Here is a 27,017-nt window from a genome sequence, read left to right on the forward strand (position 1 = left end):
TGAGAGCTAATCAGTTACGTCAAGCATCATATCCTCGGTGTGATCGAAGAACGACAAAGTCATGAAGATCGTACCCGCAATAGTTCCCAGCGCCAACACGTATCCGCGAAATTTGATGTAAAATCGTTAGTAGCGTTCCATGATGCACAGTAAGTAATTATCCGAGTTTCTTCGTGTAACCGACACCAGTAACTGACGCGGATGGTGTACAGCCTAAAAGCTCTCAGCTTTCCAGAACATAATATTATTATTCCTATCAGAAGTTAGCACACACACACTGATTATGCCTGATGTATTTTTTTAAACTTTTTGCGCTATATTGAGAGTGTTTCAACACCAAAGACGTGCATACGGGGGGTCTCTGCAGTGGAATCTCAGCATAATGAAGATATTTTTCAAAACAAGACCTTATGCTGAGGAAGAATGCGTAGAATAAGTCAAAAACATTTTTTTAATAGATTATTACACGTTCACGGAGTTTTGATAGTTCAGGAAGTGTTGACTGGTTTTTCATGCGTACTTTAATGGAATTGATCACAACATAACCAGGAACAAAAAATATATTTACTGCTCAAAATTCTAACTTTTTTACGGTGTGTATATTTTGCCTAGAATCGTAACTTTTTTACCAACAACTTTGCTGAAGACACTATTTTATTCAAACAAGCCCTTTATTTTGATATAGAAATTTGATGAAGGGCCTTTTGAAACAACAGTCTGTGAGTCTACATGAAGAATTGATATCATAAAATGACATCATTATCAAAAATGAACAATTGTGTGGAGTTTAAGCGAGATCGGAAATGATCGATCGGCATTATTTAGATTTACAGCTCAATTTATTTACGTAGTTTTACACCAAAATTTAGCGCCAAATGATGCCAACTTCAAGAACAGTTGTGAGCCAAATTCATTTCGTTAAGATTTCTCGGGAAAGAGGTCACGTGATTAAATAACCACTAGAATTTCATTACATAATCATATTATTTTCAATTAATTACAATTTCATATAACATCATGAATTATGCCGTCACTTGTGTCGTACCATCTTCCTGAACCGAAACCGACGGTTTAAACCGAACAAAATTGGTCCCGGTTGGCTCCACTGGAGCATGCTCAAACAGCTTGCCCAACGCAACAACAGTCAGCATAATGTGTAAAGTAATATCTGTAACCAAAGTTAACTTTAGAACTGTGTAACCCAAGCGTCGAATGTCTAAATGCTACTTACACAACACCGGCAACGCTACTATAGGATTCAGAAGCAAGATTTTATACCATGGCTCATTGTACCAAATTAGGACAATGTCACGAACGAATAGTAGAAACATATCGAACATATAAAGAATTGCAAGAGGATAAATCCAGATTTTCGCTTCCTGTTGATAAGTAAAAGTGTGAATACTAATTGTGTCTTGAATGCCGCCGCTACACTTCAAACCTTATACACTCCGTAGAGCATTGCAATTCCCGCAATCAACCACAGACTGCCAAAGAAGAGTATTCCGACACCCATAAATCGGTAGTCATACACTGAGAGTTAATCAATCAAGTTAAGCATCACAGTTAGAAACAACACACAACTTACACCGTTCCAGCGGATAAACCATATCCTTCTTGGATTCGAAGAACAGAAACGTCATGAAGGTTGCACCCGCAATAGTCCCCAGCGCCAACACGTAACCGTGGAATTTGATGTAAAATCGTAAATAACGTTCCATATTGCACCTTAAAGTATTTTCCAGATTTCGTCGAACAACCGACAGCAGTAACTGACGCGGATGATGTGCAGCGTAGAACGATTGAGATTAGAGCTTCCAAAAATATGCAAATTATTCCTATCAGAAGTCAGACTCCAGCGCACAAACATTCAACACACTTGATACAGCTTTTAAATTCAATGCGCTGCAGAAAGAGTGTGTTGGAAAGCATAACCATGCACACGAGGGATCTTTTTTGTGAGATCTCAACAAAGTGGGGACATTTTTAGTTTGTAAAAAAATGCATTGGTTTTCGTTTGTAATTTGAGGGAATGTGATGAGATGTTCATCGATTCAGGGTCGAAACATAACGTTAACGATGACACTTCAAGCGAACTCACGAAGCTCAAGGATATCATACGGAATGAAACTCGTCCATAAGAAACTTTTTCCTGGACATACGGTCGTGTTTTATTAAGGGAGATTACAATATTGGACGTTAATTTGGGAATCGTGGATTTTGGCAAATCGTTAACGACCTCTGCTTCCTTCTGTGTGATAGAAAAGGATTGGCAGCAATCCTCCAACGCAATTCACCAAAAACCAAAAACTAGCGAGAAATGAGTCACTCAGAGTGATGGAGACGTTCCCGAGAAGGATCGTGATATATGGACACCAATTTATTTCCAAAGAACGATTGTAAGCCAAAAGTTGCTTTCATAGATTTCTTGTGAAAGGGCCACGCGATCAAATTAAATCTTGAAACTAATAATACAAACACCTTATAAATTCATTCTAGTTTCAAAAGAAAGTTTGACAACAATATGTTGAAAATACCGTTTTTATTAGAAGCAACACTGTCCTCCGTACAACATCATCATTTATTCCGTCACCAATGTCGTGACATTTGGCTGGACCGAAACCGACGGTTTGAACCGAGCAAAATTTGTCCGGGTTGGCTCCACTGGAGCATGCTCAAACAGCTTTCCCAACGCAACAACAGTCAGCATAATGTGTAAAGTAACGTCTGAACAAACAGTAGAAAACCATCGAGCATATAAAAAATTGCAAGAGGGTAAATCCATGTTTTCGCTTCCTGTTGATAAGTAGAAGTGTGATCAGTAATTGTGTCTCAAAAAACCACCGCTACACTTCGAACCTTACACACTCCGTAGAGCGTTGCAATTCCCACAATCAACCATAGACCGTCAAAGAAGAGCACTCCGTTGGCCATGAGTCGGACGTCATAAACTGAGAATTAATCGGTTACGATAAGCATCACAGCTAGAAACACAACTTACAGCGTTCCTTCGGATAAATCTGATTTTTGTAGGGTTCGTAGAACAAATACGTAAAGAAGATCGTACCCGTGGAATTTGATATAAAATCGTAAATAGCGTTCCATATTGCAATTTAAATTATCCTTCGAATAACGTCTGACAACCGACAGCAGTAACTGACGCGGATAATGTGCGGCGTTAGCAGAATAAAGTTTTATTCCTATCAGAAGTTAGCACACACATTGATAACGTCTGATGATTTAATTTCCATGCGCTGAAGTGAAAGTGTATCACACCATAGCCGTGCACACGGGGGTCTTTGTTGTGAAATCTCAACATAATGTAGACATTTTGAGCTGGTATATTTAAAAATAAAATAACAAGAAGAATACCAGCGATCATCAGAAACCAGAAATAGTACGAGGGTGGTATCCAAGACACGACCGCATGTTTGACGTAGGACTACGATAGTTTTATATTTCATTTAGAGAATTCAGACTTTGTTCGATTTAACCACGTTTCACTTTCGACACGGTTCGACTTTGGCACGCATAAGCCAAAAACGATCGGTTATGTTTAATCATAATCTTTAATTTTCTTGTTTTGCTTTCAACCAATTCAAACTCATCAACCATCAAAAGAAAGCCATTTTGTCCATTATGTTGCCGCAGCCGAAACCAAAATAGACATGATCAAAGCAGTACTTAATACCGTGCTATACCTCTAATTACTCGGAAGGGTCATATCAAGTGTCTAGGTCGTTGAAGGCTTCATGCGGACCTGTCCCCGGTGCGTTCCGGATACTTTCAGATTATTGAGCCTAAATCCATCAAGCGACACCTCTAACAACTTACAATCCTAAAACTAGTTCGTTGGTGGCCACATATTGTTGAGGTCATATGCCACCAGAAAGTCATAAAAAGAAAAGCGTTTACTTTTAACATGGTCCGATTTTGACAACCGAAAAAATTCAGATTTTTTTTTTAAGGACATCTATTTGAGAAAAAAAAACTGTTTTTAACATTGATGGATACCTTTCATCCTAATGCAGACAAATTTCTTCAACACGCGAAAAGGCAATTTTTTATATAGGTCTTAATTGAGAACGATTTAGTAGAAAGTAAACTTCCTTTCATCTTCAATTGCGCTTGTGAAAGATAGCTCACTTACCGATTTCAAAGCAGCATGATTGTCAGTTTCTCACAACTGTTTAACAAAGATGTCACATAAAAAAATCCTGTATTTACAAGTTAGTTGGAAAAGTGACGATAAAGAGTTGCAGTTTTTAGTGGAAAATGTATATTTACAAAAATTTTGAAATTAACAGCTGAACCAGAAAAAAAATTAATCAGTTTCAAGATACCAATAAAAAACAAACAAAAATATGCCATATTTGAAAGTCATCCGTCTGTATCTTTCAAAAATAAACCTAGCTCGGTTTGATAAACAACATTAACCTCTCCAACTGATGTTTGCGTAATTTTGTTCAATTACAAGTCCGGCAATGACAGGTTCATATGTTTAGGTTCACATGTTTAGTATCTTTACACGGTTGTGTTTATATGTTGTGTTGTGTGACAGGTTGTATTTATATGTTTAGTAATTGTTTCTTGATGTAATATTTTTGTAATTGTAAAATACGAATATGAATGTTTAAAACCTAACGTCAAGATGCATATAATTTGGGTTTTCTCTATACCACAACCGCGTAATGCAACTAGGATTGTCAAATTGAATTAAATTTATTTAACTGGAAACATATAACCATCAGTACAGCTTAAACGAGCTAACTGAACTATCTGTTTAAAAATCTTTACGAAGTATATTGGTTTTCTATTGTCTTTTAAATAGCCTATAGTTGGTCATTTAAATAAATCTGAGAAAAACAGAGTGTAGAATTCTAAAAGGCAGCAACCCAATGCAACTTCTAAGTTCAGGAGATTGGAAGAAGTTTTTATCATCAAACATGGACATGAAAATCACTACGGTTGCAGTTCAAATGCCATCTACTCGTCGAGACAACCAAAACGAAACGAGCAACGGGGTAGCAAGCTTCTGATTAGTAGAATGGCCACGATTTTTAACTCAACTTTTGTTTAAGAGATATTTATAAGGGATAAGAGATAATTATTGTATAACAATCTTTCGCAATATTCTACCTGCCGATTAAGACATCGGTGTTTGAAATCTGTTCAGGGGTTGTAATACAATAAGCACTTTAAAACTATGAGAAAACATCTGTTGCAGCTATATAGAGCGAGCTCGTGATTGGTTGAAAGCTGCGAAACTGAACTAGAAAAAGTGGATTTCAACTGAATTTTTTACTAATTTACTGTTCAATGTAGGGGTAAGCGGGGTAAGACCGCCCCCTTAAGCATTTCTGCTTATAGAAAAAAAAGTTGCGACTGCAATTTCATTTTTTCTTCGCTAAAAGGTTCTTCTATTCAATACCCGCATTTAAAAAATAAGAACTGAAATATTTTTGTTTATTTTCCAGCTCTTTTTTTCAATTTTAAAAATTCATTGAAAATGTGCAGATATTTTTCATGCGGGGTAAGCCCGCCCATCAGCGGGGTAAGATCGCCCACCATTTTTTTAATTATAACAAATATTTTTAGGGCCAAAACGGTTGATTTTATCGGTATGGTGTTTTTGACAAAGTTGTAGATGGTATTTTTTTTTTCAATAAAACATGCACTGTGAAAAATCTGGAAAAAAATTTCTAAGTTTTAACTTTTTTTTTGTTTTTCGTTATCCAAGTTCAAATCAATGTTTAGGTAACATTTTGTGGCCTTCAAAATAAATAGATTTTTCATTTCAATTTATAATAAACCTGTCTTTAAGCTAAAAATAAAAACTCAATAAACCTGTCTGTATGATATTTTTGAAGACTTATTATGTATAGAGTAATAATAATAATTATTAATTTTTTTATTCGTATTTTCATTTATTTATGTTTTTATTTTTTGAAGAACAAAATTACCAACCACTCTATACATCAAACAAACCGCCCAAAAAAAATTCTTTACAAAATTTGAGCTATTAATATTTTATTACTCCATGATTCAACAACCATCAAATTTTAGCTTACCTTTTGTAGATATTGCTGGCAAAAACATGATTTTTTTGAAATAAATAAAAAAAAATTTAATTCTATTTTTATATCTTTTTTTTTTTTTAATTTTTTTACAGTGTATACTTTTTTCGGAAGTAAAAAACTACTATTTTCAACTCTGCCGGAGACGTCATACCGATCAAACAAACCGTCCTGGCTCTAAAATTATTTTTGTTCATTAATACTAGTTTTAAACAAGTTTACTTTTTTCAAAAATTATTGGCGTTAAAATATTACTAGAAAAGCTTCAACCAAATCGAAAATGGTCGTTTCACATCGGTGTCTTATGTGGCTTGAAATTGCTTTACTGATCCTGAAAATATACCCTTTGTAGTGTCGAGGCATTTGGGTCTTGAAGTAAAACAACAAGCAGTTGGATACGTGGCGGTTTTACCCCATGTATAGTGGGCGACTTTACCCCCAGTGGAACATTATCCTATTCCACCGAAAAAGTAGTCAAAATTACAAGATTTCTCACGGCCTTCGATATTTCCGAAAGAAGACAGATTCAGACAAGCGATTAAACGTATATTCACGAATAAAACTATAGATTTTCAGACAGAAAAACCTTAAGTCCCGTTGCCGCAAAACAATAGCGCATTGACTGGTTGCCAGCTGAAAGGTTGTTTTTGATTATTTCTGTGACCGTTCACGCACTCTCAAAAAAGAAAGGGGTGCAAAATGTTATGTAATTATATTGTAATAGACATGTTAATGAATTTTTTCAATTATTATATAACTTGGTAGTAAAACTACGGTGGGCGGTCTTACCCTGTTTACCCCTACAATGTACAATGATATGTCAATTATTGTATCACATGCTTTGGCAACCGTCGTCGTTCGATCAAAGCATTGGTGGTCAAAATCCGTTCAGTTGTAATCACATATTGGATGCAACATCCAACATCGTGATACACTGTTGCGTACAGAATTATTTTATCCCCGGCCGCACAGCGTAGTGTGCGAACACGCACCACTGTACGTCGACAGCAGCTACATTGTTTCCACTTGGCTTGACTGCACATAAATGGCAATCGAGTGCTACTGCACTGACGACGAGCGACCGTCTTCTCATACATGGCTCGGTGCAGTACTGTTGCCTGTGTCAGCATGTTTTCCTTCAAGACATCAGTTTGAATAACATTCTCACAGCAGATCGTTTAACTGTCTGATAAAGGAGGTTGTTACGAACTCTCCGTAAAAGCTTCACTTTCAAGACATCAAAATAGTCTAGGTTCATGGAAGCAAATATTAGTTGACCTATTGGGACGGGGAGACCCTGTCAAAATTTTTTTTTTGCCACTGAATAGAGGTTGTCATAGCAGGCAGTTGGTGTCCACTCATGAAGTCTGTGCCAGGAGTGCTCGCATGTGATTGGTACATTGTTCGTGAAAATACGACCTTGAAACTTTTCATCAATTTTCACTGTTTAACAATTAAGTTACAATGATATATGAAGAATCACAAAATTGTCCATCATTTTATCAATCCAACGACATTTTGATTATTGTGATCCATCATGTGGTTACATCAGTGTTACCGTTTGAAATCTTTCATTCCAACGTTACATCTTGGTTTTTAGTTTCCTCAGAATGTATCTCGATATAGTGCGGTTAGACGTAGTCCTACGTCAAAAATGTCTGGAAGTTCGAGAAAATGTGTTTGGAATCTCATATTCGCAACTATCGAAAAATTCCCATTATCTTCCGCATGTCAGACATTTTTGAATCATTTTATCATTTCAAACGAAACCCCATAACTAGTACTGATGTGACGTCTTGTTGAACCGTAACTGGCGGTCAGGCAACATTTTTGATCCGAACAAAATTCGTCTCGGACGCGGATGATGTGCAGCGTAGAACGTTAGAGTGATTAGAGCTTCCCAAAATAAGCAAATTATTCCGCTCAGAAGTCTGACACCAGCACACACACTGATTAAGCCTGATAGAGGTTTTAAATTTTAAGCGCTATAGAAAGAGTGAGTTGCGAACCATGCCCGTGCACACAGAGGGGTAGTTTATGTGGAGTCTCAACAAGTTTGATATCAAAGTAATGAACATTTACGAAACAAAAATGTGCAAAGGTAGAACCAGCGCTAATTTGTTTAGGGCTAACACTAAAAAAACTTGAAAAAAGTTGAGAGGTTAATAAAATATACAATAATAATGACGTTGGCCCGGATATTTAGGAATTTCATCGACACACCGCGAAACTAATAAATCTTTTGTATCTAAGACATAATATTTTGTGTGGACGACCAAAAATATTCTATATGAAATTAAAATTTAGCTGAGTATTCAGATTTTGTAGAATGGAAACCAGTTAACAGTGTACAAACTATCAAACATTGAAAATATTGAAATTCAAATTCAATTAATATTTAATAGAAATTCAAAACATACCATCATGAAATAAACGAACAGAAATTGGAATCAAAAATACAAAGTTGCTACGCAGTAACTAATTCAAAATTTCAAAATTTATAACGCTGCTAACACTCAACAGCAAAAAATTGAGGTACCGAAATAAAAACGTTGGTTAACAAATATTTAGTTGGTCAATCATTTTAAAACTCATCTGGACACTGACAGTCACAATCTTAAACAAAGTTTCTGTTTTGTCTGTAAAAACGTACACGTCCTAATCACAACTGATGAACATTAAACCCAACTTAGCTATTTTTGTTTGTGGCCTCGATCGTTCTTATAATGCATTGTTAGATTTTGAGTCTTACCACATTTTCAATTGGGAATAATACCGGTTGAGTCGAGATATAACAGAAGTCATTAGGCTCAATCGATTTGACCCTCAAAAATATTGCATTGGTTGACCAAAAAAGCGTCGAAAGTCGATTTTTGGGTAAATATCTCCTTGAGATAGCACCAGATCTCGACGTTTCATGCAATTTTAAGTAATTAGGCATCGAAAATTTTGTTTAGATTTTTTCCCCAATTTCATGTATTCCCCACCTACTTGGTAGATTTTCGAGGATCAGAAAATCACAACTTTGAGCGCTTTGAGGCACTCCTGGTATTGGTCATTCTTTTGGTTCGGTAAATATTTTTTGAATTATTGGCTTGAGCAATTTCTATGAACATTATACAGAATTTAAGAACTGAGTGTTAATTTGCTGAATTTTGGCTTCTATAAATGTCCCTAACTAGCGTAGTTGGGCAGTTCTTCCAAAAATTAATAGGAAAGTATTCTGAAAAAAAAAATCTTCCATAAATAATTCAAGTTGCATTTTTCCAGGCTAGATATTTTTTTAACGTTGCGTTGTGGAATTTAGTGTTTATATTGATTTCAAAAAATAACTCTTGTGTCTAAAAATCTCTCCATCCATGGAAAATGGTCTGTTTGCCAAGCCAAATACGTGTGCAAACTTTCATTCAAATTAAAAATGTTCGATATTGGACCATTTGGCGCGATTTTTCTCTATATACAATTGGTCCAAATATACTTCCTTGGGGTACATCTCCTTTAACAGTCTGAAATCATCAATTTGCTATTTAAATTGTTAACCTGAAAATGAGGCCAGGTTAATAACATTGTATCATTCTTGTTATGTGAAGAGGAAAACTGGAATTGGACGTTTTAGCTATCAATCTTTTGGGCCAGACACTAAAAACTTCAATAGGGCTTCCTTTCTAATAGGACTCAACTCGTTCGAACTAAAATTATGAACAATCTCAAACAGCTGAGTAAGTTTTTGAGCTTTTTGTTTGTTCATAAGAAAAATGCGCGAATTCTGTCAAACCTATGAACCATATAACTAGTTCTGATTCCATGTTGTGTTGGTGACATTTCTCTAACGCGTGCGTGTTCATGCGAAGAAGGTATTGTGTCTAAAGTTCATCGCAGTGAAACCACTCCTCCAGTGCTACGCTGTACACGGTGACAAAAAAGTCCGGTCATACTTTTTTGGGGTCGCCACTAGCCTACACGTTGCATCTCTCTGGTGCCATCTATATGTCAAATGAAAGGGTCAACTTTGCTGCCCAAAGTGGCAGAGTTTCGTTTCTGTGCAGTTTGTTTACATTGAGTTGTGAGCCATGGCAGGGTTAAGAGCAGCTGTTATCGCTGAATATGTGAAAGGGTTCAAACCCGGACACATATTCAAATACCTAAAACCGCTCGGAATCAACCGGACCATAAATCGGTACCTAGAGACCGGAGGCACCGAGGACAAGGCACGATTTGGACGACCAAGGTCTGTGAGAACTCCAAGGCTGAAAAAGATTATACGAGATCAGATTCGCCGGAATCCCGCCCAATCTGCACGGAAGCTGGCCAGGAACCTTAAAATGAACCGAGAATCAATCCGCCTGCTTCTGCGCAAGGGTTTAAAACTTACACCGTACAAAAAACAGGTGGTTCATGGGGTTACCAAAGCTACAAAGGACAAGAGGTACCAACGGTCGCGGGAGTTGCTCGGTTGGCGCGCAGATGACGAGACAATTTTTTCGGACGAAAAAGCTGTTCGTTTTGGAGCAAACAGTCAACCGCCAAAATGATCGAGTTTGGAGTGTGAGCCTTCAGCAAACTCCTGCGGGCAAGCTGAACGTTTCCCGGTTCCAAAATAAGACGTCAGTGATGGTTTGGGGAGCCATTTGCAAGAGAGGTAAACTGCCTCTTATTTTTATCGATAAAGGGGTCAAAATCAACGCAGCGTACTACCTGGACACGGTTTTGAATAAAAATGTTCTGCCTCAAGCTGAACTATTGTTTGAAGATGATTACTACTGCGTCCAGCAAGATGGCGCTTCATCCCACACAGCAAAGGTTGTTCAGGTGTGGTGTGAGGAAAACTTGACTGATTTCATTTCGAAGAATGAATGGCCTCCGTCGTCTCTGGATCTGAATCCACTGGATTATTTCGTGTGGGGATACATGATGTCGAAGCTGAACGACTAAAAAATAACAAATTTGGAGCAATTCAAGCGAGTTATCACGAAAATCTGGGACGAGATGCCGATGGAGCACGTGCGCGCTGGTTGCGACGACTTTCCGAGACGTCTGAAGCTGGTTCGATCAGAGAAAGGTGGTGTAATTCCGAGATATCGTCTGTGAAGTATCTTTATGAGTTACTGAATAAAGCTATGAAAGCCAGATTCTGATTTTCTTCATATTCTTTGAAATATTGAGATTTTCCTGTGTGACCGGACTTTATTGTCACCCTGTAGAATCCTTTGAAGTGGAGTGAAAGTTTTTGTATCCGACGGATTCTTATTAAAGGATCCTGCTTCTATAGACAGGGCAGGGTACCTTTTTGAGGATACACACAATTCCAGTTTGAGGAGCCGTAGGAAATCTATGCGAAACTTGTGTGTTCATTCGGATATATATGGATTTATTCTAACCGGGACGAATGTTAAATGGACGCAAGATACATGTACAATAGCAGTGTTCAGTTTATTTCGTCGTTAATATATATGTTATTTTTTTTTATTTCTAAATTATATTCTTTCAGGATCAGCTCAGAGAAAGTAAAATAAGAATATTTGCCATTTTTTTAGTTTTGAGGCACGTGTTCCCGATGTCCAATCGAGTTGAAATTTTGCATGGGAACTTTTTTCGAGAAGACGAAACTTTTGAGCCCTACCGCTAAACGATAGGTAATTTTTTTCATACATCTTAATGACACTCTACTGGATATCACAGCAGGCAGTCTACTCATGAAGTCTGTGCCAGGCGTGCTCACATGTGATTGGTATATTGTTCGTGAAAATTTGAGCTTGAAACTTTTATAAAATTTTCACTGTTGAACAATGAAGTGATAATGATAACTGAAGAATCACAAAATTTTCCATAATTTTATCAATCCATCGACATCTTGATTGTTGGAAACCATCATGTAGTTACATCAGTATTCCAGTTTGAATTCTTTCATTTCAACGTAACACCTTGGTTTTAGTTTCCACAGAATGCCTCTCAATATAGTGCTGTTAGACGTAGCCCTACGTCAAAATAGGTACTTAGTCGCTACGTAATAATTAATCAAAAAATTGAAAATTCCTCAAAGTGCTAATACTCAACAGCAAAAAATAGAGGCACCGAAAAAAAAGTTGGTTAACAAATGTTTAGTAGGTTAACAGTTTTATCTCTCATCAGGGCGCTGGCAGTCACAAGCTTGCACACAGTTTCTGTGAAAACGACCACGTCCTAATCACAGCTGGTGAACCTAAAACACAACTCAGCTACTTTTGCTCGCAAGCCTCGTTCGTTCCGATAATACATTGTTAGATTTCGTTTCATACCAGATCTTGAACTAGATAGAATACCGGATGCGAGTCGAGTCGTGATATACAGTAGGGTGGATCAGCATGAGGGTGACAGCAACAAGGGTCATGTCAAATTCCAAAAGCCGACCATTTACATTTTGTTTATTGACCCAAAAATATGTCATATGCAGTATTACAGCTCGGCCAACCATGGTTTAGGGGTGCTTCAAAGTGCTCAAAACTGTGTTTTTTGTCCTTCGAAAATCTAACAAGGGGGGAGTGCATGAAATTGGGAAAAGCGGAAGCTCTTTTTAAGTGCCAAATGACTCACTTTGGAGTGAGTTGTGAATCATTTTAGAAACCAATTCCAAAATATTCTGTATACCCTCGGTTGATCAAAAAACGGCCCAGAAAGTTCTTCGAGAAAACCAGATTTGGACGTTTCATGCATTTTTAGTCATTTGGCATCGAAAAAAATTTATCGATTCTTTCGAATTGCAAGTACTTCCCTCCCTAGATTTTTTAGAGTCAAAAACTCACAACATCCATGCATTCGTGCTGAACCACGGAAGACTATTCTGAACAATTTTCAAAAGTTGATTCTAATTCCATTTAAGCATCTTTTTCGTTTTTGTACAACGACTTGTCCAGATGGAGGCTGCATATAACATTACCTGTCTAAATATTTGTTTGTGAATTGGTAGTTCATTCTTGAGACAAAGTCTGCAATTCCTGTCGATAAGAGCAAAAAGGGTATCAATATTTTATATTCTTATTGCACTTTGATTGGATATTCTCAATGTGCTGCTTTACGTAAGATTGTATTTATGAATTAGCCATAAGTTTAAACTTGATTAGACCTATTAAAGATCTCAGTGTTCATCGTAGAAACGTGATTACATTGGTCAACACAGGTACACTCCAAAAGCACAAAATAGTTGCCCTAGAAGAATGATTGTAGCTGTGATTCCTGTGATTCCTTGAATGATTCCATAACACGAGAAAACTCATTTAAGTCTCTAAAAAATGTTGGTGGCCAGAGACACCAAAGCTCACAAAAATGGTTAAAAAGCTATAATCTTTCATTTTGACGCATAACTACGTTTTTTCAGTCTACCACAAAGGGGTGTAAATTGAAAATCTATTATTATTGCTTTCGGCAACAAATCATTTGCCATGTTGGTCATATATCTCAGCGGCAGCGCGGTTTTTTCCAGTGTGTGTTTTCAGAGTGCCTTTATTTGCCCACTATCGGGGTAGCACAAAGGTTGCGATCACCATATACGATTCTAAAAAGCAGGCCGCCCCACAGTGGCAGGTCTCTATACAAAAGTCGGAAAAAACCTAAAAGTCTTTTTTATATGATTGAAAATTTCATATTATTACCATTTTGAAGTGGTGAACTCATTTCTGATGTCAGGAAATATCGAAAATAGCAATTTATGCACCTAAAGTGTCGTTAGACCTTTCTAATGATCAGGTTTTTGTTTTTGCTCCAATCTTGCTTATAATTCTGATAGGAGAACTGCTCTTATATACATCTCAAGACCTATATTCATCTCATTGCTCTTGTTTGTTCAATTTATTGTAAAATTTAACTCTATTTCTAAAGTAAAAGTAGTTTTATTTTACCTTTTAATTAAGTCGAGTAGTCGGAATTTAAGAGCGATGAGAAGAGCGAAATAAAAGCGACGGGAAGAATATAGGTGCTAAGATGAATATAAGGGTGGTTCCCACACTTGTTCTTCATTGAAAAACTTTAGAATCGCATTTTTTTGTTTGGTTCTTGGGGTACTCCTTTTTGAATTGGGGTAGTGCAAGAATCATCAAAATTCAATTTATTTTATGTTGAAAATTTTTAGCTTTTAAGCTGTTTGACCAATTCAAGATTTTTTTGCGACAAGTTGAAGGTCTTTTAAGTAAAATTATGAAATGGTATGGTATTTTACTTCAACGTCATTGAAAATATAAAAGACTATATATATTTTTTTTTCTCATCAATTCAACTTATTCTCTCTTTATACATCTTGCAGTACTGAAAGCGGTTTACATGTTTATATAAAAATGCTTGAAACTACTGGAAAAAACTTCATGTATACTTCCCAGTCAATCAAGTTGTTTAAATATACGAAATTGAATATTTTACAACTGACCACCATACGTCTCCATAGTTTTATTTCCAAAATATCTCTCTATGAGCAACGATGTGCAAAACCCAAGCCCAAAAATCTGAAAAGTACAATAAATTTCCCATTGAACGTTGGTTATCCGAACGTTCTGACGAAAATTCTCTGAGATTCCAACCAATGAATATTACTTCAAACACATAGTATTAAACGTTTTAAATTAAAGGCTACTTCCTGGATTTTTCGTTCGTAGTTTCCGTTTTCATGTTCACATCATCTCACCAGTACCCTTTCCCTCTATAAAATGTCAAGATTAATCACGTCACTAGTGTCGTGACATCTTCCTGAACCGTAACCGACGGTTCGAACCGAACGAAACTCGTCCCGGTTGGCTGTACTGGAGCGTGCTCAAATAGCTTGCCCAACGCAACAATAGTCAGCATAATGTGTAGAGTAATGTCTGTAATCAAGGTTGGTTTTTGAAATGCGTAAATCAGGTATCTAGTTTCTGATTGCTACTTACACAATACCGGCAACGCCATCATAGGATTCAGAAGAATACTTTCATACCATAGCTCATCGACCCAAAGTAGGAAAATGTCACGAGTAAACAGTAGAAACAAATCAAACATATAGAGGACTGCAAGAGGGTAAATCCATATTTTCGCTTCCTGTTGATAAGTTGAAATGTGATCAGTTATCGTGGCTCGAATACCGCTACTGCACTCCGAACCTTGTACAATCCGTAGAACATTGCAATTCCCGCAACCAACCACAGACTGCCAAATAAAATCACTGAGCTTCCCATGAATCGGTAATCATAAACTGTGAATTAATCAGTAACGTTACGCATCACAGCTAGAAACCACAACAAAACTTACAGCGTTCCAACGGATAAACCATATTCCTGCCGTGGTCGAAAAACACTAACGTCATGAAGCCCACGCCTGCAATAGTCGCTAGTGCCAGCACGTAACCGTGGAATTTGATGTAAAATCGTAAATAACGTTCCATATTGCAACCTGAATTATCCTCCAAAAAACGTCGTACAACCGACAGCAGTAACGAACGCGAGTGAAGTGTAGTGTAGAATATTAGAGATGGGAGCTTCCCAAAATCTGAACATTATTCCTATCAGAAGCCAGACTCCAGCACACACTTTCATTACGCCTGATACAGTTCTTGAATTTTCTGCGCTGCAGAATGTGTGTGTTGCATACCACAGCCGTGCACAGGTTCATTCAACTTCATTCTAGAATTTTATTAGTGTTAAGAAAGACGTTTTTATCCATTGCTTTTCAAAGCTATGCATTAAAAAATAGACTGTTGGACGATTAAAAATGGTACAACTAGGCTTTCTAATCAACCATTACAGTTTTTTAACTACAGTACATAACTTCCCCCCAAAGCAAAACTCTGCACACGTCTATGTTACATACTAATAGCTGGTTGGTCTTGATAATGAATTTATTTTCGCCTGTATAGACATACTTAGTGATGACGCCTTCTAGTGTGGATGCATGTTGACACTAGCATGGCAACACAAAATCAAATCGTAAATTAACCAACATCAACTTCCATTTTCGAAAATTAAGCTCAATGTTCCACTGCATAATTAAAGTGTCTTGTGAAACTTGGTAGTATGCTCGTTACCACTCTCTTCTCGATTCAACCAGCAAAACAGCCAAGTTCACAAGTGCAAGTGCGCTTGTCGGTTTCTGCCATCCAGCCACCGATTGAACTTTTCGAGTATTTCTACGTTCCCCTTCCTTCACAGTTGGAGCGGTTTTATTTGCATGCTAGTCAACTTTCGCTACGGCCACAGCAGCCGAAGCTGCACCGCGGGTAGAATAAATTCATGAAAGTTTAGGAAACTGGAATTAGTTTTAGTGTACATTAGATAAAAAAACACCAGAACTTGTTGAACATCGCAGCAAGCAGCTTACGGATAAGTTTTTGAAAACTTACTTTCGACCATGCAGCAGTATGCGATTTATGGCAGTTTTACTTAGTTTCGTTCTGTTCTCGTCAATTAAACCTTCACTATTCCAACAGAGTAACGTGAATTCAATCAAATCAATTTTAAATGTATTGTATTGTATTTTTCCTCCGCATCAGTTCATTGTTTCACTGCTATAAATTAGTGCAAATTTAATTAAAGTAAAAAAGTCTCCAGAGTGAATAATAAGCATATTTCAACGGTTTCATTAAGCCTCCCCTGCCCCATCCCAGGGCGGATGCGGCAGCTACTGCAAGAACATTCAGTGCTCTGGCTCCGTCCGTGAGACGCTTCGGTCCATTTCTACGAGTAATGAAGTGAAATGAGCCGTTAGAAAGGATCCCGGCCAGTTCGCGTTTTCCCTCAGTTTTCATGCCCAGCTGAAGAAGGTGTGTCCCAGTTCCGGTACACTGAAAATATGAGCTCCGATTAATTGTAGCAATTAACAGGTCACAAACGGCGCTAAAAACGTTTACCGGACCAACAGGTTGTTCCCGGAGTTGGTTGTAATTACGTAATTACGATATGTGATTGCCGAGAAAGGCACCGACAATTGTTGGGCTGTTCGGGATGCGTGTTTGTAAGCTGTTTATGTTGATTGCGTGTTTACTTACAAGAAGGGTTTCGTCAAAGATCCTAAAATTACCGTTGGTGTAGCGTTTTGTTCAAATTTGACAACATTAATAATACCGAAGATTTTTTTAAATTCACTCCACCTCATCGTTCTAGCAATAAATTTTCAACACAGAAACAACTAGAGCATTACTCGCAGCAGCGGTGGTCCCCTTAGAGGAACGACCGGCGGCGCAGCGACGATTTTCGCAGTTCCATAAATTGTTGCCGCATTTAGCAACGCGCGAAACTATTGGGACGATTTATGGGACGACTTAGTCAAATTGGTTGTAAAATGATTTATTTCGTTTTTCTCGAGACAGTAGCAGCGACCTATTCGCGGCTGACTAGCCAAGCAAACAAAGTTACCGACAACAAACTACCATCACTCATCGTGGACGCGCGGAGGACCGTGTGGGCCCAGGAGGGGGGGGGGAGAAAATATGAACTTTTGTTCTCGCATTTCTCGTGTAGTATGTATATTATACGATTCTAGTATTGAAATGACAACAAGCCGTTGTAGAAGACTGTTGAATATTGTGCTGAAAGTGATAGCATAGAGGTTGACTTGTTCCAGAATAATCACAGTGTACAAATCTACATTCAAATGAGAAATAGCGAAAAATTAACAAGGACATATATGATAAAACTCATTCGTTGTTTTGCTTTCGTCTTGATTAGACGCAAATTGTTTCTCTCCGTTTGATTCGCAAAATTACAATACACGAGTTATCGTACGGGTGTTTTTTTTCGATTAGTTCTTGTGTGCGATAACAATAGCCTGCAATATATCGGCAGAAACATCTTCTGCACACTGGTAGGGGCAGGCTACCCCGCCAGTGATCTGATACGCAGCTGATATATCAGCAAGAATAATTCTCCCGCACCGCCGTTACCCCGCTAGCAGCACGGACCACCATACGATCGAGCGAGAGGAAGTCAACTACAAGTGGCATCTACAAGGTCGAGTGTATAATACGGCCACTGTGTCACAACACGAAGCTGGATCGTCATTGTTTGTTCTGCGGAGACACTCGATTAATCCAACTATCAGCCGTGAGGTCGTGACTTAGACGTTCGGTGAAGTATTCACTTTAGAATTTTTATCATTATTATTAATATTATTATTATTATTATTGTTATTATTATAATTATTATTATTATTATTGTTATTATTATTATTATTGTTATAATTATTATTATTATTATTACTATTATTACTATTGTTATTAGTATTAGTATTACTGTCTTTTTTTTATTTTGATCCATTGTAGTTTGAAAAATTGTTTTTAAAATTTAATATCAACTACTTGAAATCCCCCCACCCCCCCACATTCGAATATTTATCGTTTGTGTGCGGTAGAGCGTAACGCTCCCGCAAAATGGACAACATGCAGGTGCAACTATTCCTGGATGTGGAAACAAATGGGGAAGAGATTGAGATCTTCCCCATCAATTCCCCTCTACCTTCCCCGCTACCTAGCCCCGTACTAAGGGTACTGGCAACACGGGTGAAAGCTTACCCAGATGCTTCGAAAGGTCCGTTCGTAGTTTACTTCAGGCCCATAAAGAAGCCTCTTAACATTATACAAATAGGCAAGGACCTGGCAAAACAGTTTTCGTCCGTACCCGAGATTACGAAGGTGACGCCGAACAAACTGCGAGTTGTCGTAAGTGGCTTGAAGCAAGCAAACGAATTTGCTAGCTACGAGCTCTTTACAAGGGAGTACCGCGTGTACATCCCTGCCAAGGACGTGGAGATCGACGGTGTGGTTACCGAAGGAAGCCTCACGGTCGATGACATTTTGCGTCACGGGGTTGGCTGCTTCAAGAACCCCCTGATTCAAGATGTAAAGATACTGGATGTCAAGCAATTACATTCAGTATCCAACGAAGAAGGGAAGAAGAAATTCCTCCCTTCGGATTCCTTCCGTGTAACATTCGCCGGATCCGCACTGCCGAACTACATCTCTTTGGACAGGGTTCGTCTGCCTGTGCGCCTGTTTGTACCGCGGGTCATGCATTGCCAAAACTGCAAGCAGTTAGGTCATACAGCCACCTACTGCTGCAACAAGGCACGCTGCAGCAAGTGCGGAGGCAATCATGCTGAGACCGCTTGCAGTGAGGATACTGAAAAGTGTCTTTACTGCGAGGGAACTCGGCATGACCTTTCGGCGTGTCCCGCGTACAAACAGCGCGAGGAAAAAATTAAGCGTTCCCTTAAGGAACGATCAAAGCGCTCTTTTGCAGAAATGCTTAAGAGGGCTGAGCCACCCTCGACAGGAAACATCTTTTCCTTTTTGCCAACCGATGAGGGTACATCTGACGTCGAAGGGTGTTCTTATGCCTTGCCAGAGGGATCTAGGAAGAGGAGAATGATCAACTCTCCTAATCTTTCTCGCAAAGGTCGCAAGATAACCCCTAGCGGAATGACCAATAAGCCAACACAAAAAGGAAGCGGTGAAGAAAAACCGAAGCAAGTACCCCCCGGTTTTAATTTCAAATCAAACCAGGAGTACCCACCGCTTCCTGGGGCACCAAAAACCCCTCGTGCACCCATTTCTCGATCAGAAGACATAAAAGAAACAGGGTTCATAAAATTCTCTGATATTGTGGACTGGATATTTAAAACATTCAACATTTCAGATCCCCTTCAAAACATTCTTCTTGCCCTTCTCCCTACAGTGAAAACCTATTTGAAGCAACTCACAGCAACTTGGCCCCTCATTTCAGCTATCGTATTTTTCGATGACTAATACGTCGAAAGAGGTTAGGAATTTTGTCACTGTGTTACAGTGGAACTGCAGAAGTATCATCCCCAAATTTGATTTATTTTCACATTTGATAAACACATACAATTGTGATGCGTTCGCGCTTTGTGAAACTTTTCTCAATTCAAATGACCAACTAAATTTCCTCGATTTTAACATCATTCGTCGAGATCGAGACTCACACGGTGGAGGGATACTTTTAGGGATCAAAAAGTGCTATTCTTTTTTCAGAATCGACCTCCCCTCGATCTCGAATATTGAAGTTGTTGCCATTCAAACGAATATGAATGGAAAAGACCTTTGCCTTGTTTCGTTATATATTCCCCCATTCGCGCGGGTTGAACAGAAGCAACTCCTTGATATAGCAGAACTGCTTCCCGCACCTTTTTTGATTTTGGGAGATTTTAACTCTCACTGTTCGCTATGGGGGTCGCTGTACGACGACAACCGATCTTCTTTAATCTGTAACTTGATCGACGACTTCAATAAGACAGTTTTGAATACTGGGAAAGCGACACGCGTACCTAATCCTCCAGCACGTGAAAGCGTGCTTGACCTATCCCTCTGCTCGACATCACTAGCGTTAGATTGCCAGTGGAAAGTAATCAACGATCCCCACGGTAGTGATCATCTTCCAATCGTTATATCAATTGCTAATGGTTCAACTCCCCCGAACCCAATCAATATTTCCTACGACCTTACACGTAATATTGATTGATTTGAAGTGTCATGAGTCTATTATAGCGCAATCTATCGAGACTCACGAGGAACTTCCTCCGGAGGAAGAATACGCGTTCTTAGCTGGCTTGATAATAGACGCCGCGACTCAAGCTCAGACGAAACCGATACCCGGGGTAACGATTAGACAGCGCCCTCCCAACAAATGGTGGGACAAAGAGTGCTCTGAGCTGTACGTGCGAAGGTCCGCGGCGTATAAGGACTACCGGGAGTACGGCACTATCAACCTGCTTCGAAAGTACGAGGCACTGGGCAGGCAGATGAAGAGCTTAGTAAAGGCGAAAAAACGTGGGTACTGGCGGCGGTTCGTAAACGCGTTGTCGAGGGAAACAGCGATGAGCACTCTTTGGGATACCGCCAGGCGCATGCGGAACCGTGACGTTTCGAATGAGAGTGAGGAGTACTCAGATCGCTGGATACTCGATTTTGCCAAAAAGGTCTGTCCGGACTCTGTACCGGAACAGAAAACCTTTCGCGACACGTTATTAGTAACTACGGAAGAGCCTCCATTTTCGATGTTGGAATTTTCAATGGCTCTCCTGTCGTGCAACAATAAGGCTCCAGGGTTAGATAGAATAAAATTCAACCTGTTGAAAAATCTACCCGACTCTGCAAAAAGACGCTTGTTGAATTTGTTCAACAAGTTTCTTGAGCTAAATATTGTTCCGCATGACTGGAGGGAGGTTAAAGTCATTGCTATTCGGAAACCCGGGAAACCTGCCTCTGATCACAATTCATATAGACCGATTGCGATGCTCTCTTGCCTCCAGAAATTAATGGAGAAAATGGTCCTCTTACGGTTAGACAAATGGGCCGAAACAAACGGGTTACTTTCAGATACTCAATTTGGCTTTCGCCGGGGCAAAGGGACGAACGATTACCTAGCGTTGCTTTCTACTGAAATTCAACTAGCCTTTGCTCGAAAAGAGCAAATGGCTTCTGCGTTCATGGATATTAAGGGGGCTTTTGACTCTGTCTCTGTAGAAGTTTTAAGTGCGAAACTTCATTCGCAGGGACTTTCACCAAATTTGAATAACTTTTTGCTCAATTTGTTGTCAGAAAAGCATATGTATTTCTCACATGGCGATTCGACAACTTCCCGAATTAGTTACATGGGTCTTCCCCAGGGTTCATGTTTAAGTCCTCTCTTATATAATTTTTACGTCAATGACATCGATGAATGTCTTGCAAATTCATGCACGCTAAGGCAACTTGCAGACGATAGCGTTGTATCCATTACTGGTAGCGAGGCTAGCGATCTGCAAGGACCATTGCAAGATACCTTAGACAATTTGTCTGAATGGGCTCTTAAGCTGGGTATCGAATTCTCTCCGGAGAAAACTGAGCTGGTCGTTTTTTCTAGGAAGCATAATCCAGCTCAGCTGCAGCTCCTACTAACGGGTAAAACGATCTCTCAGGTTTTAGTCGCTAAATATCTCGGGGTCTGGTTCGACTCTAAATGCACCTGGGCTTGTCATATTAGGTATCTTACACAAAAATGCCAACAGAGGATTAATTCTCTTCGTACGATTACCGGAGCCTGGTGGGGAGCCCACCCAGGAGACCTTCTAAGGCTTTACCAAACAACGATATTGTCTGTAATTGAGTACGGGTGTTTCTGCTTCCGCTCCGCAGCAAACACACATTTGATCAAACTGGAACGAATACAGTATCGTTGTTTGCGTATTGCCTTGGGTTGCATGCAGTCGACCCATACGATGAGTCTTGAAGTGCTAGCGGGTATTCTTCCGTTGAAACATCGTTTTTGGAATCTCTCTTACCGGTTTGGAATCTCTCTTACCGGTTAGACATTCTGGGAAGCGGTGATCTCCAGTACATGACACAGCTATACGGGTTTATAAAAAATGCTGGCATTAAAATTTGATTTCTTTTATCTATTTGCTAGAATACAATTTCTGTGACAAACTGAAAGAGAATGATACACCCGGCTGGAGACACTAAAACGAAGACTCGGCATCTCTATGTTTACGCAGACACCTCAGACCAAAACTGCTCAAATAGAACATCACTGGTTACCCACGTACAAATGAATACATTCTGTAATATAAAATAGTTAAAAACAAAATTGTAACACCCCTCCTCTCACCTTAAATCCCCACTAGCTCGTAGTCGGCCGCGAGAATAAAAAAAAGGCCTCCCTCTTTTCCCTGCTGATTTAGAATTTAAAAAAAAATGTACTTGGCTCAGTTAAACATAAATTGTATCGTGCCGTGTCAAATAAACTATTTAAAAACAAAATATATGATAAAACTCTACTAATATGTAAAACGCAAGAGCAGAACTCTACATTTTCAAAACATAACAATGAAATTGGACATTTCGCACAGTTATGTCGATTCGAAAAGTTTCGTTTTCTGTGAGTCAAGAATGGTCCTGCACTTCCATCAGGCATCATCTGCGTTTAGACACATGGATCCAATACTGATTCCGGAGTGTACGGACCCGGTGTTAAGGGACTATTCCAAAGGGTACATGGCTCACCGTTTTTCAAGTCATTCTGGAAGTTTTCAGCTAGAAGAAATCTTAAATCACAGAATTATTGTGCGAATCGTTATGTGTCATCTGCGTCTAGTCTAGTTTAACTATACCGAAGAGTAGATTTTATTCCATCATCAAACTGCAACCTGCTTATGCAACTTTCATTTATTTGATTGCTTTTGTGACACGTTAGGACTAGAACAAAAAGTTTTAAACTCAAAAAACGCAAGCAGTTGAAACGACTTCACTGTTGCTTCAGCATACTGACAGCTCATCACAAAATTCAAGTCATGCTTCGCTGGAAAGACTTTAAGTTTAAAATTAATTTCTTACCCGATTAATTAAATTAATTTTAAACTTAAAGTCATGCCGACGTCGCCATAAATTATTCACCTTTTCATAAATTAGAGAGCAATGGAATTCTGACGGAATCTTTTCCCCGAATACGGAGACGTTCGCCAATCAGTAAAAGGTTAATAGCACCATATCGTAAGCTCCTCTTCAAGATAATAGCCTCTGCTTGCCCAAAATTTTCGAAGTCAGTTATATCCAAACTTTCGAATATAAATTTATGTTCATCAGATCAGCATCGGGGTCTGAATGTGATATTGAAAGGTGAGAGGTAAGGAAAATGGGGCCATCCACGAGGCAGTACATTAGGAAAGTGGAAAAACTTGTAGCTGGATGGAGCGACTAGCAGCTGCATAAATAGAGCAGTTGATGTTGTCAACACACTGTTGCAAATGCATTATCGATTCGGTGACAATGTTAATAGCTGTAGGAGGAAAAAAAACTGTTTTCACGAGTTCTCACGTACTTTCGCGATAAGAAACCCTCCCATCCGGTCTTAGACTTCAATCAAAGTTGTGTAAATGGCTTACAGTTACAATTCACTCGAAACACTTCTTTTAATTAGCACCCCTTTCACTGTTATCATGTTGATTGCGAGACGGTCGGCGGTGTGCTTTCTTCATTTTCTTTGGAATTAATTTTTCATTTGTACGCTGGAACTGGAAGTCATTGAACAACGACGCGGCCCTTTAGTTAGTGTGGTGTGAATGCATCAACAATCTGAATCTAGACAGAAAAAGTTTTCTTTCGTTCCGTTCTACTTTTGCTTGCAGCGCTCCTAGAGAAACGGAGGAAAATTTGCGGTCTCCCGCAGCAGGGAAAGTTTTAGTTTTATCAGCCCTGCAGACACATTTCATTCGGACTGTAATTGGAGCGGTATGATTTGGTCGGTGTAATTCATTAAAAAATTCATCTCTGCTAATATGAATAGTGTTGATAAAAGACAAACCTTATTGGAACATTGAAGAGGGCCAAACTCACACACATTTTTACAAATCATTATTAACATTCTGAACAATAAGGATTTGGAAGAAAAAGTATTCTTGCTTTTTTCCTGTCAACCACAAATCAACTCACCATCCTTACCACAAAGCAAACTGACCTTAAGGCACTGTTGCGGTCAAATATCATCATGTACTATTGCTCGAGAACACAGGTTCCCGGGTGAAGCGTCCGCAGCAACACAGATCACCCTTGACTAACCTGCCGATACACCAGCAATTTGTCTTCGTTTGTTTACATCGATTTCCATGTGTGCTCATCGAAATCGTCCGTTGCGCTCCGGAGAACCTGGCTGCCTTGGTTTCCATTTTCCCTCGGGCTTCCAGCCCGGAGAGCTACCGGAAAACTAGCTCATGCGAAAGCTTTTCACCTTCCATCACTTCTATCTTCGCACAGGGAAAACAGACCATCGCTGTTGCATGGCTGACAGCACTCCCTATGCTACACGGTGTCTTCTGCCTGACGGTTCTCACACCATCTCCATCACCGACATCATCATCATCACCATCATCCGGATCATCAAGCCACAATAGCTGGAAAAAGCCAAACACTGAAATGCGAACACATGCGATATGATATAGCGCCTGCTGGTTTCTGACACCTTCGATTGGAAGTCAACGTTTGGCTCATCCATCCGGCATCGGGTGCGAGTTCGAAATGGGAATGCCGGCAAAATCACGAACCGTGTAGACAAAAATTTCTTTCGTGGAGATGCTTTATGATGCTGTTTTCGCTGTTGACGAATTCGCCTTCACTCTCGAATGGTTCGCAGTTTATTGTCAGCTAGTCGTCAGATGTCACACATGGGGGCCCAAATTCCCTAACAGAGTTGACAACAAGCTCCACTTACAAGCACAGCGTCGTTCAGCCGAATAAAGTGTATTGCCATTTTTTTCACCCCAAAATGTTGCACGGATCGATGGGTTTTATGACGAATGAAACGATTCAAAAGGGTTGTTGGATTCACGCTTTTTACGACTGCTTTGTGCTGCTTTTTTCTGGAGTTTGTGAAGGGAAGCATGACCAGTGCTACGCACTGTTTGCAGCATCAAGCTTGCCATCGAACGAAATTTTTAGTATGCCAATTTGATGATATCAGGTTCGGATTATTGTTATCTTTCAATATTTGTTCTTTCTTGTGGATAAAATAATCAATATACGGATCCAAGTTCATAAATTGGCTTTTGTTCACGCATCCTTGAAAAAAAGGAACACAATAGGATGATTTATGTCAATTCGAGTTAACACACGGTTGGACTAAAGTCTTCGTTTCAATTTCAGTATGGCAGTTTTTTACTGTGAATGGTTCCGCAAACTCAGATTAGTATAAGTAAGAAACAAAAGCACTTGTTGATGAGTTTCTTGAAAAACTGTGTTCTATGCGGTTTCATTTAATATGGTGCTGTTTCGATTTTATCAACATTCAACATTTTATTTCTACTAATTCACGCTCGGGTTTCTCACACTTCCTATTTCAACCTTTTCACGCTTTTCTACAAAAATTCCATATAAAGAAAAGTGTAGTTTCAGTTGCAGAAAATGACCTGTGATTTCATTGCATGTATATAGTTTTTTTAGTTTCATGAATTCAATTCAATTACTCATATTTTGAGATGAGGCAAATAGTATCATATCTGGTAAGATTCATTTGTGTTTGGATTTTGTAAAAAATGAATCGTAAATAGCGTGTTCAAATCGACTCTGGAGCAGAAATAAAGTATTATTCGAGCAGTTAAGAAAGGAAATCTATTAAAAGCTTGGTGTTAGAATAAAAAATATATAGCGGTTCTACAGTTTCACATAAATAAGCATTGCACTCTCTACACTATGCTTAAGAATAGGCAAAACCAAATCAAATTGACATTGCATAAATAATTGCCTGAAGAAAGTTCACGAAAATGTTTGGAGAAAAATATTATCAACTAACCGTGACACACCCTCCTCCCCCCATGAAATTTTACATCGTGACCTAATACAATGTAACGCTTCGCTGAATATTCTTTTCTCCTGTGCGCGTCACGTAGTTCACGATGTTAGGAATAGGACGAAAACAATAAAAAGAGAATAGTTTATTTCATTAGTTATAAGGATTATCATCAAGACCAAATTGTATATTTTTAATATTTCGATATTGTGTGAAAATCAAAAATTTGTAATTTTGACATGCTTGATGATCTTGATATTTTTGATATTTTTTACATTCTTAATATTTTTGACATTTTTTAAATGTTTGACATTTGTGACATTTTTGACATTTTTGACATTTTTGACATTTTTGACATATTTTACATTTTTGACATTTTTCACATTTTTTACATTTTTACATTTATGACATTCATCACATTTATGACATTTATGGTAGTGATGACATTGATGACATTGATGACATTTATGACATTTATGACATTTATGACATTCTTGACATTTTTGACATTTTTGACATTTTTTACATTTTTGACATTTTTCACATTTTTTACATTTTTTACATTTTTACATTTATGACATTCATCACATTTATGACATTTATGGTATTGATGACATTGATGACATTTATGACATTTATGACATTTATGACATTTTTGACATTTTTGACATTCTTGAAA

At 38.6% G+C, this 27,017-nt stretch overlaps 3 protein-coding genes across 6 annotated transcripts in view; all 3 read right to left on the reverse strand.

Moving 5' to 3' along the window:
• The window catches only part of LOC129724929 (uncharacterized), a 311,814-nt gene that overhangs the window by 197,130 nt on the left and 87,667 nt on the right, over positions 1–27,017 (reverse strand). The gene's annotated exons all lie outside the window — the stretch shown is intronic.
• On the reverse strand, positions 966–2,190 carry LOC129724936 (uncharacterized). The gene is made up of 4 exons (XM_055680226.1): positions 1,589–2,190; positions 1,442–1,533; positions 1,232–1,379; positions 966–1,168 (listed from the first exon to the last, which is right to left on the reverse strand). The coding sequence occupies exons 1-4, from the start codon at positions 1,719–1,721 to the stop codon at positions 1,023–1,025; spliced, it is 519 nt and encodes a 172-aa protein (XP_055536201.1). The 5' UTR covers positions 1,722–2,190; the 3' UTR covers positions 966–1,022.
• LOC129724937 (uncharacterized) lies at positions 11,500–15,550 on the reverse strand. Its single transcript, XM_055680227.1, has 4 exons — positions 15,324–15,550; positions 15,176–15,267; positions 14,966–15,113; positions 11,500–14,902 (listed from the first exon to the last, which is right to left on the reverse strand). Exons 1-4 carry the CDS (start codon positions 15,454–15,456, stop codon positions 14,760–14,762), a joined length of 516 nt encoding a protein of 171 aa, XP_055536202.1. The 5' UTR covers positions 15,457–15,550; the 3' UTR covers positions 11,500–14,759.

The sequence above is a fragment of the Wyeomyia smithii genome, chromosome 2 (genome assembly GCF_029784165.1).
Source record: "Wyeomyia smithii strain HCP4-BCI-WySm-NY-G18 chromosome 2, ASM2978416v1, whole genome shotgun sequence".
Classification (NCBI taxonomy): domain Eukaryota; kingdom Metazoa; phylum Arthropoda; class Insecta; order Diptera; family Culicidae; genus Wyeomyia; species Wyeomyia smithii.

Excerpts from the sequence above, each read along its gene's own strand:
- LOC129724937 (XM_055680227.1), bottom strand. The coding sequence starts at position 15,456 with ATGGAACGTTATTTACGATTTTACATCAAATTCCACGGTTACGTGCTG. Across the intron at positions 15,114-15,175 it reads TGTTCTACGGATTGTACAAG|GAAGCGAAAATATGGATTTA; the intron begins GTTCGGAGTGCA and ends ACTTATCAACAG. Across the intron at positions 14,903-14,965 it reads GATGGCGTTGCCGGTATTGT|ACATTACTCTACACATTATG; the intron begins GTAAGTAGCAAT and ends CCTTGATTACAG.
- LOC129724936 (XM_055680226.1), bottom strand. The coding sequence starts at position 1,721 with ATGGAACGTTATTTACGATTTTACATCAAATTCCACGGTTACGTGTTG. Across the intron at positions 1,534-1,588 it reads GGTTTATCCGCTGGAACGGT|TGTATGACTACCGATTTATG; the intron begins GTAAGTTGTGTG and ends ATTAACTCTCAG. Across the intron at positions 1,380-1,441 it reads TGCTCTACGGAGTGTATAAG|GAAGCGAAAATCTGGATTTA; the intron begins GTTTGAAGTGTA and ends ACTTATCAACAG.